The sequence below is a fragment of the Falco biarmicus genome, chromosome 11 (assembly GCF_023638135.1).
Source record: "Falco biarmicus isolate bFalBia1 chromosome 11, bFalBia1.pri, whole genome shotgun sequence".
NCBI classification, from domain to species: domain Eukaryota; kingdom Metazoa; phylum Chordata; class Aves; order Falconiformes; family Falconidae; genus Falco; species Falco biarmicus.
The window spans coordinates 11,348,630-11,364,721 of NC_079298.1; the positions used below are offsets into that span (position 1 = coordinate 11,348,630).

General features: G+C 42.3%; 1 protein-coding gene across 2 annotated transcripts in view; it reads left to right on the forward strand.

The window, feature by feature from the left end:
- LOC130156627 (BEN domain-containing protein 5) overlaps positions 1–16,092 on the forward strand; it is a 965,146-nt gene that overhangs the window by 730,963 nt on the left and 218,091 nt on the right. For both annotated transcript variants that reach the window (XM_056355197.1, XM_056355198.1), the window contains exon 7: positions 6,979–7,068. In XM_056355197.1, the coding sequence (XP_056211172.1) occupies positions 6,979–7,068 (90 nt within the window). The remainder of the gene's footprint in view (positions 1–6,978; positions 7,069–16,092) is intronic.

Consider the following 16,092-nt stretch of genomic DNA (forward strand, 5'->3'; position numbering starts at 1 on the left):
ACCAGAAATGTTTTATTTTTATTAGCCCAAACTTTATCTTTTTATGAAGACACAGGGGCCCAATAAAATTAGTGTGCAAATATAATATCCAATTTGCATTTTTCCATGGTCAGCAGAAAAGCTGAGCAAAATCAATTTGATATTAGGTCAGCATATACATCAATAAAACATACGCACACACAGGACCATTGTAACGGTCCTTGTAATTTCTATGCTGCCAGAGTAAAGAGATTAAATAATATTAAATGTTCCAAAATAGCTTTGCTTTTAAGAGGAATGTAAAAAGAAAGAGAGACTTTGGCATAAAATGGGCAATAAAGGATAATAGTTGCACAATCTCCAACTTTAAAATGTTGTGACAATGATCTCAGAGGCAGGCTTCCTGCTAAATGGCCCCAATTCAGCAAAGTTCTTATGCCAACACCCAGGTTTAAGCACATTTTTAAACACAATAGAAGTCCATCAAACAAATCACATATTTAAGCACCTGACAGAGTCAGGGCCAGAACCTGAAAGAAAATGTGGAACATGAGAGGTTTGGATCCAGTTTTGAGCATTATGTACAGGCCCATTGCTGGGTAGAACGTCTATGCACAAGTGAGGCTTTGCAAAACAAACCCCCTCTACCCTCCAGACGGGGCTGTCTAAACATGGTGGTAGGTGAGGTGAGTCAATGAGCAATGGGGACACCTTGTAGCAGTGCCCCCCCTGCACAGACCTGACCTTCCATGGACTCAGCATGGGAGCCAAGATACTGCTGCCTCCCTTTCCAGGTAGAAGGATGTAGGAATAGATGTTTGACTTCCAAAAACTGTAGTCCAGCCTTTGCTCATCTCTGTAGTACAACAGGCATCATTTTTACCTTCTGTGCCACTTAGCTGCTTTGTACTGCTCAAGTCAACTGTAAGAAGGCAAGAAAGAAAAGCTTGTGTTTATTTGACCTCACCAAGTCCAGTGGGATTTGGTAGTGACCAAAAATGGTGTTCTTTTGCACTCTGTGTTACTGAGATGTTCAGTCTTACCTGAAATGACATTTCTGACCAGAAGTAACAAAAATAAATGGATTTAGGTACTAATCTGGTCTCTTGGGAAAAGAGACTACAGTGCAGAGTACAGTAAATGCTGCTTGAATTTGATTTGCTAAAGCAGGTTAATGTGGTAGAGACTAGGCAGCCAGGACAGCAATGACATCAGTGCTTGCTTTCAACAGAGATGTTACAGTTCTGTTGGACACAGATGAGCTGAGACAACACAGTGAAGTGTAATGCAATACAATTCTTTTGATTTCCTCTGTGGAGTCTGTAACTTGCAGGGTTTTGAATATAAAATGCTGGCAACAGCTCACCTCATACTCCAAAGTACCTGAGAAAGTAGACAATATAGAATTTATTTGTAATGCATACACGTATTTCATTAAAATATACGTGGCTATTTAAATAAAATGATTTTGGGGCATACATTTTTTAGGGTGAATGGATTTCCATTTCCTCTGACTAGAGCCTTCTGATCTTCTGCAGATGGGTGAAATGTGGGAGGGGAGAAAGGCAAGCTTTTCCTAGTCCTTGCTGCAACTTTGAAGTTATCTGCAAAGGAGTGGAATTCACTTCCAAGTTCTCCTGATGGGTACCAGTTAAAGTCTTTCTGAAGTAGACTTCTAGGGTCAAACTTGCTCATCCTTTGTGTTCCATCAGCCTTAGTACTAATTTGTGAACTTGTATTGTTACCATACCATGGCTGCAAGACTTAAAGAAACGACAAATCTGCAGTCTCTCTGGTCTGACATGGCAGCAGGAAAGAACCTGCATGGTGAGCAAAGTTCTGCCTCAGTTCTGTTACAGCACTTCATTGTGGTAGTGCAAATGGGATTCCATAAATTTAATGTTTCTGCATGAAATTTCTAGATACTTATTATTAAGGTACTACATACATATACTGTAGTGTTCATGTTTTTATAGTAGCATTAAGATGAAAATTGTATGAAAATGACTGAGTGAATTGGTTGTCTTTCCATGAAGGTTTAGTTTTTGATCTGATTGTCTTTTTTTTTTTTTTCTTTTTAGTAGAAAATGTTTTCTGTTGGACTCTTATTTTAGTTGCACTACTGTAATATGTAACGAAGAGTGGAAATCGCTGTTTCCTGAGTGAGAGCTGGGGGAGTGTTGCCAGTGGGATTGCTTTAAGTGGTTAGCTTGTACATGCTATAGCATTAGAAGAGAAGGAACATGAGTTGAGGGCCATACAGCACGAGTGATATTCAGAGTGAGAGATTTTTGTTGTTAGTTTGCAGCTAATCATGTTTTTTCCAGTATGACATTCACTTTGTGTTTATCACCATTCTGGTAGCTTTAGAGCCAGAACAGATATTGAAGTTAGTGCTGCTTATTCTGACTAGCACCTTAGATCTTCATGGCTTTGCCCAAGGGAATTCTCTACAGCAGAGCATCACGATGGTGGTGGGTAAGCAGCAGGCTATGAAAGCACAACATGAGGTGGCAGGTAGGTTAGGTCTTGGGCAGAATCTAAGTCAAGTCAAATATTGCCAACGCTGATGGTGGTGGTAGCTTTCAGAGGGAAAGAAAACATTTAGTTCAATCTTCAAGACATTTTCTGGAAGATAATATGAAAAAGAAATAATTCCAGAAATCTATAAATTTCTCCCTTTGGAAAACATTGTTGTCCAAAAATTTGTTTCTAATATTCACTGCTATGGTGGTTGGAAGTGTAGAAGGGGTACCACAACAGACTACTTCTTTGCATTTCCACAGGTCGCAAAGTTATGGCTAAATGAAGCATGCCTTTCTGTCATTTTGCTTAAGTGCTTTTGGCATCTGCTGAGCAAAGCTATATACTTCTTTTAAATTTTTATTATCTTTTAAATCCTGAAGTAGAAAATAGGATGTGTTTTCAACGTAACATTTAAAGTATGAAATGTGTTTTGTATTTGTTGTATCTATTATTGGTTTGGTGGGTTGAGCTTGGCCAGCAGCTAGAAGCCTACGCAGCTGCTCATTCCTTTAGGGGACGGGGGGACAATATAAGATGAAAAGGTTCCTTGGTAACTGATATTCCTATCTTTATCTTGACCCATTACTATCATGGGCAAAGCAGATTTGGCTTGGGGGGAAGATTATTTGTTGCCAGGTAAAATAGAATTGTATAGTCAGAATCAGAGAAAAATTTTCACCATCCCTGTTTTTCCCAGGCCTGACTTCACTCCTACTCCTCTACCTGTGCCCCCCCGCTGCCTGCCACAGTGCTGGGGATGGATAACAGGATGGTGGTCAGTCCGAAACAGCCCCTCTCTGCTCCTTCCTCCTCACACTTTCCCCTGCTCCAACCTGGGCCCTTTCTGTGCTCCTTCAGGAGAACTTGGTCTGACAGAGCATCCTCCATAGGCTGCAGCGTGGATATTTGCCCCAGCCTGGTCCCCCCAAGGGCCGGCAGGGTAGTGCCTGCCCCTCAGCTGGAGCGCTCCCTCCCCGCCTCCTCTGCCCCTGGTGCTCACAGGGCTGTTTCTCACATTTCCCCCCTCACTCCTTACTGCCCATGTGGCACTTCCAAGGAGGTGGCACTTCCAAGGAGGCGCCACCGCCTCGGCTGAGGGGCTGGGTGGGGCCCCGGCTGCTGCGGAGGCGGCTGGAACCGGTTGTGACCGGCCTGGGGCAGCCCAGCTTCTCCTCAGAGAGCTCAGCCCTGCGCCCCGCTGCCGGCACCTGCGCACCTGCACACCTAAAGCTAGTGAAGAAAAAAGAACACAAAGCATCTCAGCTTTTTTTTTTTTTTTTTTAAATCCCGATTGCTGTAATCTGATAATCGCTTTCTCTTTTTATCCTTTCACTCTTTTGTTTTTAGTTTATCTATAAAACCACAGAGAGAGAAGTGAGCACTGTTGCTGTTTGGGCTTAGGCAAGTGTGGAGGGGTGTGTGTGCACATACATACATGCCATTCCTTTTATCACAGGATGTTACGGAGACCAAGACAAGTGTGTGAGACTGAGTATATGATTTCCAAGCCCCCACGCATGGGTTGTCTGGATAGATGGGTTATAATGTGCTGGTGCTGGGTTAGGGCTCAGGCTGGGAGCCCAGCCTGTAAATAATGTGTGCCCTGCACCAGCCTGGTTCCAAGTCCACATGTCAAACTCTTAGGTGTTACGGTATTAAGTATGAAATGAGTCTTTCGTACATATAGGAGGCCCTTGGTGCTCCTTGTTCTGTAGGTTGGTTAATGGACATCCATGTTGCCTCATGTGTCCCCCTTTTACCAGCATTTTCAGAGTGAGACCCAAAAGTGAATTGTGGTTGAAGGGGACCTGCAGGCCTGAGAGCTTGTCTGCCAGTTTAGTTTCTTCCCGTATGTTCACAAAGCTTTACACTTAGGCAGGGACTTTACTCACCAAAGCAACTTTTACCAGATTCACCTGCATTTAGAAGATGCTGCTGAATGTTCTAGGTTTTCCAAGCTCCATTACAGATATATGCTTTTCCGAAGTGTTAACAGAAACATATGAGAAATGTTTCTTTGCTTGTGCAGACTCTCACATTCTGAAATCCAAACACTGAAAATGAAAATGACTCTTAGAAAAAAGTGTTGATGAGTCACATTATTTCGTCTGACCTAAATACCAGAAAGAATCACAAATGTGCACAGTCACACATGCCATGTGTTTTATTATTTCAGTGTTAAAGATGCAGGATATTGCTTAGAGAAAAATATGTATATTGTTGGGCTTGATGAACACAGAGAAAATGTCTGCTACGTGAACCCGGACAGCCAGCTGTGCCTGTGCTCGTTTTGAGCATCGCATGCCTAGGAGGCTGGGTGCTGTGGGAGGGTCTGTACACTGCAAGGCTGCGCATTCACATGCTGCAGCAAGTGTAGTGGGCTGGTGAGTGATGCATTGGGAATGCACTGGGGATTGTAAACCAAGGCCGGGTGCAGTTGCTTGGCACTGAGTGCAGGGTGGTCATTTGGAGCTTTTCCGTCCCCCCAGGGAAGTGGGCAAGGGAGGTCCGGGTTAGCATCCAGTGCCTCATCTCCCATCGACTTCCAGGCAGCTTTTAACTGAGCTCTAAGTTGGGAGAGTTCTCTTCAGTTCCAGAGGAAAATGAACTGCCTAATGAATTAAAATAACTGGTATAAAGGGTAAAGCATAAATAACAAAAATGTTGCAGTTAAACCCAAACAAAACCAAAGCCACAAAACCCCCATAACTCATTCTCTGTCCAGAAGATATCCTAACCAAGTAGCTGTTCCAGCTCCAGTGGCAGTCATGTTGCTGAGCATCCCTTCTGTCCTGAGCCACTGTCCCTTTAATGTAATGCTGTTTTTCCAAGAGAGCGCTCCTTTCCTTTTGCAGAGGTGATCCTAGCCTTCTCCTTTTGCTCTTTAAAGTCGGTTTGTCAATTTATCTCCTTCCTCCCACACTACTTAATGGTAATGCAAATGATACGGGGTGGTCATTGACTTCTAGCTGACAGTGTTGTGCGTTTTTTGCTGTCTCCCACTTTTCTTCTGTAGGCAGAATTGACCCCACCAGCTGCTATGTTTGTTAGAGACATTTTCTTATATTTCTTTGCCTCTGGGGCTCAGAAACACCAGAGTAGTGAAGCTGGAGTATGAAAGAACAAATGAATGGCTGAGTTACAGGGTGAGCAGCTGTAGAACATTTAGAGAGGCTAAGGAAATAAAAAAGAAACCTGCTGAGATTGTCTCCTGAGAACAACCAAAAATGTATTGATTATTTCTGTGGTGCTGTTAGGTGTGATTTACCACTGGGGAAACTGAGCATTTCTAAGAATTCAGGAAATTAAAAAAATAACTCAGGTATGGTCTGGAGGATTCCCAAACATCTCTGAAATTAAGTGTCTATGTTTGGGTATATATGTAATGTAACATATATCTATGTAATTTAAAAAAAAAAAAAAAAAAGCTTGGATTTAGTTTCCAGTTTCCTTTCAGTGGGTAAACTTTTTATTTCAAAACAAAGATTTAAACTGTTTCTAGCAATTGGATCCTGCTGTGTTTAGTATTACCCCTGCTGTGTGTGTTCAGATCTAGATAAGTCATCTAACTGAGGTCCTGACTTCTTCTGGTCTTTAAAATTCCCAGAACCCATTTTGAAAGAGCGTAATTTTTATCTCCTGTTTATTAAACATAGTCGCTGCACAAACAGAGAAACTATCCTGCTTGACCCATGTAGTTTACAGCTGAAGCAAGTGGCCAAAGTAGTGTGGTTTCAATACTGGGGGAATTAACCCATGTTCATTTCAGCGTAGTTGGGATCTAAGTCTCCCTTCCACCTATCTGTAATTTGAAGGGGAGCCGGTAAATTTTTCACACCTTCTCTGGAGAAGGTTGCTAGACTTAATCCTGGTCTCTTCCATATTTCATTGGTTTTGAACATCTCAGTCAGGGCAGATGAAGTCCCAAATACTTAAGAGATCAGGAAAACAAAAAAACAAAAAACCCCACAACCCACCCCCCAAAATCCCCCAGAGCAAAGCCTAATGAATGTAATCTGTTAGCACTTTACTGTTGTTTGGCACTGTTAAGGCTTGTATCAAGTGTAATGCAGGGTGCAATTGACTTTACGTTGTGAATGGACCCCCACTGTTGTTCTTGTCACCCCAGGGGGACATTTATCACAAGTGAGACAGCAATTACAGTGCAGTTAAACTCAATGTAGTAAATCTTAGTTTTTTAAAAAAGAGAGCTAACTTTTTTGTTGCAGGTTTGTCTGCGTGTCATTAGTTTTGCAGCCCTTGTGCAGTCTGCTATATGGCCTGGTACAGAAACCCAGTGATGCTGCCTCCTTTAGTTATAGGATGTGCTTATTTATAATGTATGACCAATTTTAATAAAAAGATATCCATTAGAAATTAATGACCCTTTGTTCCTATATGTGGGATCCAGTTTAAGGATCTTTATCTCTTTTTTTTTTTTCCTCTGCCCCCTGCCACCCCATTCTGCTGCAGCAAACCTGCGTCCAGGGGCTGAACAGAAAGTGGTGTTCATCACTGCACGGGTCCACCCTGGGGAAACACCATCTTCCTTTGTGTGCCAAGGTGAGTGTCTGCATGAAGATGGCAGGTAGGGTGAGATCTGTTTACCTATCGATGCGTGTATTTGGTTTGCATAGCTTTGGATCTGTTGGAAGGCTGAGTTCACATGATAGTTTTTTTCCATAATAAGGATATTAGCAGAATCTCTCACCTCCACTTAGCTGCCTTCTTAGAGGCAGCAGGAATATATTATCTCTGAGTCTTGTGCATGTTTGCTGAGCTTGGTCATAATTGTTCGGTGGGTTCTGAAGCTATTTGGGAAGAATTGACAGTCACAATCATACATATGCAATGTGATCATGTAAGGCTTCTTAGGAAAACAGTCTGGAAAAGCTCTAGGAACAGTTCCCTGTTAAGTGCTTATGGTGGTGGTTTTTTTCTTGCTGTCTACTATCTTCAGCTTTTTTTCCACCACAAAGCAGTGACCCTCATCCTCCAATATAATTCTGAGGCCTGTATTTGTCTGAAGCTGCTGCTCTGAGGAGCACAGTTCCCAGTGGCTGACAGCTGTTCCCTGCACAAAGCATTCCTGCTAAAAATAGAAAGCAAATTGCCCAGCTCTTATTTATAGAGAGCTGTAAATTTCAGGCTTGTGGGTACAAATAAATAAATAATCCTGGCATGTATTCATATAACTTCATTGTATAGGTCTGAAATATTGTACTTATGGTATGTGACTGTTTGCAGTGGTAAATTGTTGATGGTGTAAATCAAAGTAACTTCCCTGAAGCTGAGGCAACATGCTAATTTACTACATCAGCTTGGATCTGGCCCTGCCTTGCCAATGGGTGGCATCAATCAAGCATATGCAGTTTATTACATTGGCTGCTTGTAATGCCACAGATTGGTTTGCAACTGGCCATGTTGGTACCTAAAGACCTCAGTGGGAAAGGTCTGGCACAATTTCGTGGTCTTCTCTCTGTGCTCCTCATCCTGGCAAGGTCCTGTGTCTGGCATCCCTCTAAGGCAAAAGGTCAACAGCCGTCACTTCTACTGTCCTAGCAAGAAAACCTAACAGGACACTGAGCCTTTTCTTGTTGGCCCATGGAGTAGCAAAGGTAAAACCCTTCCTTTAATAAAACAGTGCTTCAGACTGAGAGCAGGAAAATTCAGCAAGTTTCCCGACTCCTGTGGTGGCTGAGTCAATGCAGGGCACTATAATACATGTGATGTTTGTTAATGAATATGGGTTTTTAATTGGATGCTTTGATTCTGTTTGTGGCTGCCAGCATAGCCCTGTGAAATGAGGGCTGAGGCATGCTGCTGAGGTGATACTCTGTAAATTACATTATTTTATTTTGATAATGGAGATTTTATTCAAAAGGAAAAAAGAGGAATGTGAAAAAGCGGGTGGCATGCTTAGCCTGATGAAACAACTGGGTGGAAGTCATGCTCTGATTGTCTCAGAGAAACTTTGTGTTTTGTAGGGAAAGTTACAATGGGGGGGGAAATAAGAAAAAGAAAAGGGGGGAATCGGACTTGGAGAAGCAAATTAGAAACTTGCTGTGACTGCAGTTATAATGCGTACTTGGAAATGCATGGATCTGAAGGCACTGAACTCTGATGTGCATTGAGCCATTCTGCCCAGTGCAGATGAAGCTGCCTTGTGTGTATAATTAGTGTCAAGAAAAACAGAAATGGCAAACATTTCAAGGCCATTGCTGTGTTGTTTCTAGCATTGCCAAATGTGAAATTGGCTGCTTGCTCCATCTTTGGAAACTTTTGTGTGGGAGGGTCAAAAGAAGGGATAAAAAGGACCCCTTCGGTGGTTAAGTGAAGGCACAATGAGGAATTTTATTTCTGGAGTCTTGGGAAGCATTTTGGCAGAGTTAGGTGTTGCAGTTTTAATATCCAAATGCCAGCCCAGTGCATAAGGAACATACCAGGATTTTTTTCTTGGTAGAGAGATTTCTTCTTGAATGTTTGATTATGCTTACCACCTGAAGTATTAAGATATGGAAGCTAATCCCAAAAATTCCTCAGGTGCAAGCAGCGTCTTGTATATGGAAGAGCAGAATTGTGACTGCCCAGGCCTGGAGAATCAGCCCACAGGAGAATAGATAATGAGTTACAAGCTTTCTTTTTTGTTCTTCATTTTTTCAGTCAACCTTGGGTTTCATTCAGTTCAGACTCTGTCTTCCTCTTAAAAGCTCTAAGTTCAAAACTAACTCCTTACTTATTTTTCTGCCTGTCTTTGAACTAGTCAAGCCTCTTCATGACCTCTTTGGCGTGCTCTCTGTGAAGTTTGTATAGTTATGTGTATTCCAGACACCACCTTCCTGGGTCCTGACAGAAGCTCCCCATTACATGTTCCATTTTTTGATTAGGCAAGATACCCTGAGAAGCAAATTATCTAGCTAGGATAGATACATCAGGGTATACTTGGTCCTGTCTATTGGCCCTTTGTCCCACTTTATCCACAGATTAAATCTAAGCAAGGATCTTTATGTTCCTGTAGGAAAAGACCACAAGGTCATGTTCCCATTCAGAGCTTTATTGTTTCTGTGTCATCCTTCTTTGTATTTCATTATGATGAATCCACTGAAAACTGAATTTTGGATAAAAATACCCCGTATTCCTGCAGATGTGCAAGTATTGTAAACTTGGGTATACACCTCTGTCTCCTTATAGCATTGGAGTGCTTGCAGCAGTAACCAGGCCTCCCTAGAATCATGAGGCACCTCATCCAGCAGTTAAAAACAAGTGCTGTAATATTTCACACATGGTGCAGCTGCTGAGCTGTAGCTCACTTCCTTAAAAGGCAGGCGAAAGCCCAGAGGGGCTCTTCATAGAAAGATGGATTAAGAACCTTTCGTTTCTCTTTTGGTCTTTTAAGAGTTATTACAATGCTTCAGGTTAGCCTTTTTAGGAAGTTTCCCTGATAGTTCTTAACTTCTTGTTGTGAAGTTCAGGGACAAAGATGGAGAGCTATTCACTAGAGAGTATATTCACATGAGTACCCTTTACATCCAAAGGTAGGATGGTGCTCTCCTCCTCAGGCTGTGATGGTCATCATGAGCATTGATGCTTGTGTCATGTTCGGCGATGAGTAAGTAAGAGTAGGGTCTAGAACGAAGAGGACTGTTGTTTTCACTTTGCTCTTATAGACCATCTTCTAACCGGCTGAAATCACTGCTGCTCCTGGTGGGCTTTTATAGTGCAACACAAACACTGCTAATTCATGTTACAGTTTGAACTCATCTCTCATGGGCTGTTCAGAAAAATCCCTCAGAAATCTGAAGTTGTGGTTTTAGATTCCTTTCCTGTCATAGATATTTTTGCTAATACCCCCCCCTGCCCCCCCCCGCCCCCCAACACACAGTATTTTTATCTAGAGAAAACAAATGCTATTTTCTGTCTTCCACATTATACTGTTAAGGCAAGTAAATTATTAACTCTTACAGATAGGGTCAAATAACGCTTAAATATGTATGTAGTGTGAGAAGATACATTTGTATAAAATTTGTATGAGTCCCTACCCTCTAAGCACTGGTGATAAGCCAACTTTCCAAAGCGTTGGATTTTATCCAAGATCTGACAACAGGACTGTGGTTTTTTCCCCACTATTCTTACAGTCTTATTTTACTTTCTTTGACTGCTGGAATTATTTTCTTTGTGGGAGATAAGCAACTGACCCTCACTACTTGTGTGTGTGGAGAGTAGTAGGAGGCATATGGCAACTGCCATGTTTAAATTTGTCCTGCGTGCTTTTGCTTTTGCCAGCAGTCAGTAATGGCAAGCTTAAGAATGTCTAGATGTAGTTAGACATGTACTTTCTTCATTGACTTAGCACGTTCTACTAGTAGGGCGTCATTTGTTGTCATCTTAACACATTTCCCAGTGTGGCATCAACCATGCCATCTAAATGCAAAAAAGAAAATTTGTACCCTAAGCATTTTACTTTAATACAGTTTTGCAAGCTGGGAGCCCAGAGTGGAAGACCCAGTGCAAGAGGGGAGGGAGAGGGATCCCAGAGCTAGGTTTGCAGATGCTGAGCATCGTTTGCTAAGTGTAATTTGACCTGAAGATGACCTTGAAGCTTATAGGCTGAATAGGGAACAGCCATTAAAAAGAAAATATAAGGAAAACAGACACCTGGGACTCTTATCCATAAGAAATGGAGCAAAGATGACTTTTCAATCAATCTTTTTTCATTACAGCTGCTTAAATGAATGCTCCCTCTCGCTTCACCTTAAATCAGATGATATGAAATGAAAAACCAGACTATATTGGACAATGTCTCTTGATTTTCTGTGTTTTTAACCCTCATGGTCTGTGTTTTTAACACTCAACCTCTTGCCAGCAGAGGGCAAGGAAAAAAAAAATCTGAAAACTTTTGTACAAGTTCTGATTTTAAGTTTAAAGGATGAGGTAGAAGAGGACAGACTACCTGAAAACAAATCTTCCACTAGCTGTCTTGAGTCCTGCTGTTGCACAGTAACTCACTGGGATAGTGGGTAATTGAACTTGCTCTCTGTGACAAATTTGCTCTGTGTGCTGTGAAGGACAGATTCCAAGATGGCCTCTTAAAAGTGGTGGCAGTTTTCTAGTTCACTTCATGGAGGCAATGCCTTCAAGCTCTTTGAATCTGATCCTGCAGGATACCTGAACGAGTTAGTGAGAGGGTGAAGTTGCTACCATGGGGTTTTTTTGGTTTGTTTTAGTTTGTGTTGGTTTGTTGGTTTTTTTTTATTGTGGGAAAGGCAGTTGTATGTGTAAAAAGAGTAATTTTGAAACTTATTGCTCCTACTTGGAATTTTAACAAACCTCGGTTTTTTATTATGAAGAAAGGGGAGGAATAAACTGTTGGGGTTAAAAGCTCCTTTTCTGCTTCCTTCACTAAGCAAAAATCTTTTGAGCAGTAGGGCATAAGTGATAGTAACTGAAAGACAGGACAGGGCAGGTTTTAAATGCAAGAGTAAATGCAGCTAATGAAGCCTTTACATGTGAAAAGAACCCTTCTGAAGTAACAGAGGTGATGACCTTGCTTAGCAGTTTCCAGGGGATAAATTTCTCCTAAATAAATTATTTCTGTAGGTGTTGGTGTAGAATGGTTTTGATAACAGCAGCTGTACTAAAGAAAAACACTGAACCCAGGAAGTGCCTGTTGTGGTGTTGATGGGGCCCTGAGAAGACTGAGGGCATCATCTGCCAGGCTTCCTATTGGACTGAATTTGCATCTGAATAAATGCATGGGTTGCATCCATTCTGACCTCACTTAATCTGTTGTATTCTTCTTTCTAGCAAGCCAAATCTTCATTTCTGAGCTATATTTCCTACCAGAGAAAGAAAGAAAATAGGATTCCATAGAGAGTGGGGATCTTATGCATGCATGTTTGTTATATTACTGCAAAGTCTCTGCTAGATGAAAGAGAGTGGAAGCAAAAGCTTACGTTCTCCTGGCTACTTCCAGGCTCAAAGTGAATGCCTCCATATGGATAAAGGTGTAGTTTGTAATTCATCTTTGTACGTAGGAGGGCGGTTTGCCTTGGCTATGCAGCAGGCCTCTGAGTGCGCTCTGGTGCAGGAATGCCCTTTGTGGGGGCCATTGCCACTGTTTCAGTTTGCGAGCTGCTTTACTAATACTGAAGAGGACTGAGCTAAAGAGAAGCTCCACTTTATGGGAATTTTACACTCTCTTGCCACCCCAAAGGTACAAAGACACAGAGCTTCTATTTCCTTTCAATATTTGCTGCATCCTTTGCAAACCTCCTCTTTCTGGCTGCAATCCATAGGAAAATGCATCTAATATTTCACAGTTCCACCCTAGAGGTCACTGCTCATGGTCAAAAAAAAAGTGCAAAATCTTCCCATAGAATGAATGGTATTCTGCATATTTAAGATGATATGCATAATTTGTGGCAGGAGAGGATGGGATCACTCTCTCTTCTGTTCATTTAGCCATAGCTTAGCACTTGGAAGCAGTGAGGCAACATAGTGAACAGAAGCTGCAGTTCATGGTCTCTTTTATTAGGGGTTCAGGAAACCAAATGATGAGAAGCAGACAAAGACAACAGAATTCAACAGCCCAACTATAAAATGAGCTGCAGGGCTCTCTTAAAGTTGTTAGACTACATTCATCCTTCTCACTAAGATGGTTTTTTTTCTTTAAGTGTGCAGCTCCTAAGCTTTAATACAAAGGGAAACACACTCTCCTTGACTTCTAAAGCAACATGAAAAACATTATTGTCTGTCCCTTGTAAATCTCCTGGATAGGATTTTAGTGTGAAGTATCCCAGGAGAGAGAGAGGTTGTTCTGAGAATATAAAACATCCATATTGGAGTAATGGAAATAAAAGCTCCTCTTAAAATTGTGTTGATGTAAATAGACCGTTAGAAGAATTTCTGCTACCGAAAGTGATATTAGCTGTTACAAGATACCACAGGTTTTGAATCAATTCACTGTGGTGTCAGGCAGGTATAAGAGAGGTTATACACTTTTTTTCCTGAGCTGGAGGAAATTTTTAATGAGGTTAGATTTCTCTGGCTATAGAGTTACGTGATTCACACTCTTACCACATAGGAGTGCATGTACCAGGGAACCCCTGCACAGAAGACAAGTAGGTGTGATAGTGGCAAGGGTGGGTAGAGGGGCCGTGCAGGGGCTGGGGGCTGCAGTCTTCAAAAAGAAGAAGGAATCCCCAGGGCTCTGGAGATCTGGGCTGCCCCAGAGAGGAGAGTTGTGTCATCTGTGGAGAAGGCTGTTGCATAACTGAGACACCTCCTTCCCACCAACAGCAACAGTTGCTGCCATATCCCTTCCATCCTATCAGTAGTAGTGGGAAAGGAAAATTGGACTTGCCAGGCAGGCTCATCCCCCAGGCCTAGCCCTGCATGCTCACCGTGCATCTTCCAGTAGGAGGAATGGATCAGTCCTAACTCCTCACCCCTGGGACAACAAGGTCCACTTTGCCTACGCAGCTAAGAAATGTCAAGTGGCTTGCTTTGATTCAGTTTGCCCTTTGCCCAGGGCAGGCCTTTGACTACCTCTGGTTAACTAATCCTCTTTACAGTAATCAGAGAGCTAAAGGAGCTCTTGGTCTTCAAGAGGGAGAATTGAGAAAGCCTTCACTATACAACAGCAGGCAATTTTGCTTTGTCTCCGGGTGGGATTGCCCAATTAATCTCTTAAACATACTGGGTTTGCAATGTTTCTTGACTGCTCATACTTTTGAGTAACATTAGCTTAAAGGTCGTTTCCTTCCAGCCCTAAACAACGTGCCTGTAGGCCAAAGCACATCATCTTTGTGGCAGCACACTGTGGCACCTTGCTGATGTCTGAGGGTAGGAAAAAGACAAAATACTGATTCAGCTGCACTTCATGGTCACTTGGCTTTCCTTAATATGGCCCAGTTTTCCCACTAGAAATCGCAGTCCAAGTGGATTTTCAAGATGCTTATCCATGTCTTCCCAGTTATCAATTCTGTCAGGACCACTTTCTGTGTGTATTGCTCTGTACAGCCATGGGCAGCAAGTCCTGCACTTTTAGGGAGTGGCATTGTGCCCATGCAACAGACCTTCTTACATGGGAAAGCAAGCCCTCTGGAGGTGTTAGCTCGTACATTGCTCATGACGCTGCCAGCTGAGTCTGGAGCTGTGCAACACTCAACTGGCTGAGTGTACCATGCATGCACATTTCCCCAAACTGGACTTTGCATGCATGTGTCCAACAGTACTGGATAATCTGTTGCTAGTGGGGTAATCCCAGGCAGAAATCTTCAAGTCCTGCTCTAGCTGAATTAGGCCAGGGCATGAATATGCAAAACTTAGAAGAGAGACGTAAAGACCACAGGAAGTTTGAGGTTGCCTTTAGATCTCATTTGCATGGCTCCGTTGTTAATGAAAAAAGAAACAGCTCCTAGTAGGTGAACATCATTAATTTCAAGGAATCCAAGTTGTGAGATGAAGCCCCTTCTGTAAGTGCAGCAGTGTGTGAGATCTGTACTGATCAAGCTGCAGGCGCTGTAGTGGTATGTCAGGCTTCACAATTAGGAATCTCTTCTAGTTTTTATACTTCTCTTTAAGCCTTTTCCATTCTCCTTCAGCAGTGTCCCAGATCTTCCTCACAACTGATATTAATCTTGCTGGTCTATTGTTTCCGGCTTTGTCTTCTGACCCTTTGTTCTTTGCCTGCCCTAGCTCAGTTCAACTGAATTGATTTTTATTTTTTTGTTGTTTTCATTTTGTTTTCACTTCTTTTATCTCTGAGGTGCCCTGCACTTGCCTTCTTGCTCCTTCTGCTTTGCTATAGCTGCTGCTCTGAGGAACCAACATTCATGTATGACTAGGACTTGGCCGCTGGAAACTTTTCTTTGACACAAGGGCACCAGGGTGAAATTCTTCCTCTGCCCCTGCACAGATTGCTCATGCATTCTGTGTGTGCCTATTGCAAGGTATTGTGTACAAGTTTATAAGAGGTATATCTCCTTGACTTCTGCAGTTTGCAGAGAAAAGGGCATAAAGCTTGTTTGGAGAGTAAGAAGAAGGGATTTGAGATAAAAGCAGGCTCCTGTCCCAGACAATAGCCCTTTAGAGGTGGTTGGTTTTGTTCTTTCAATGCAGTCCTGCTTCTCTGCACTCTGAGGATGGAAAGGAGGGGTAGTGGGGCACATGCCCCAGCCAAGAGAGGACACGTTCTTTATCAGTCCTGCTTAATTTTATCTAGGAAGAAATGCAGGCATAAGCTGCTTTGCTGGGACCCTAATGCATGGGCAAACTTCTGTTAAATACTTTGTATGCAGGAAGTGTGGATTTAGGGTGGTTTTGGACAGTGGGACACAGCTCTCTAAAAAGTTGTCCTCCCAAGGAAGGTTGATTCCTTAGTGACAGGTGTGGCCTCTAAGTGACAATTTCCAGAAGTGCCCTATAGTGTTAGTTCAAGTGTACAATTACTTGTTACGTGTTCAGCAAAAGATAATACATCCTTGGTATACATACTCTGATTTGGAGCTGATGCTTTTAGTCTTTGCAGCTGCTAAATGTAAAAGGTAATTGGAGATGGATGAAAAATAGTTGACTTGTTTGGTT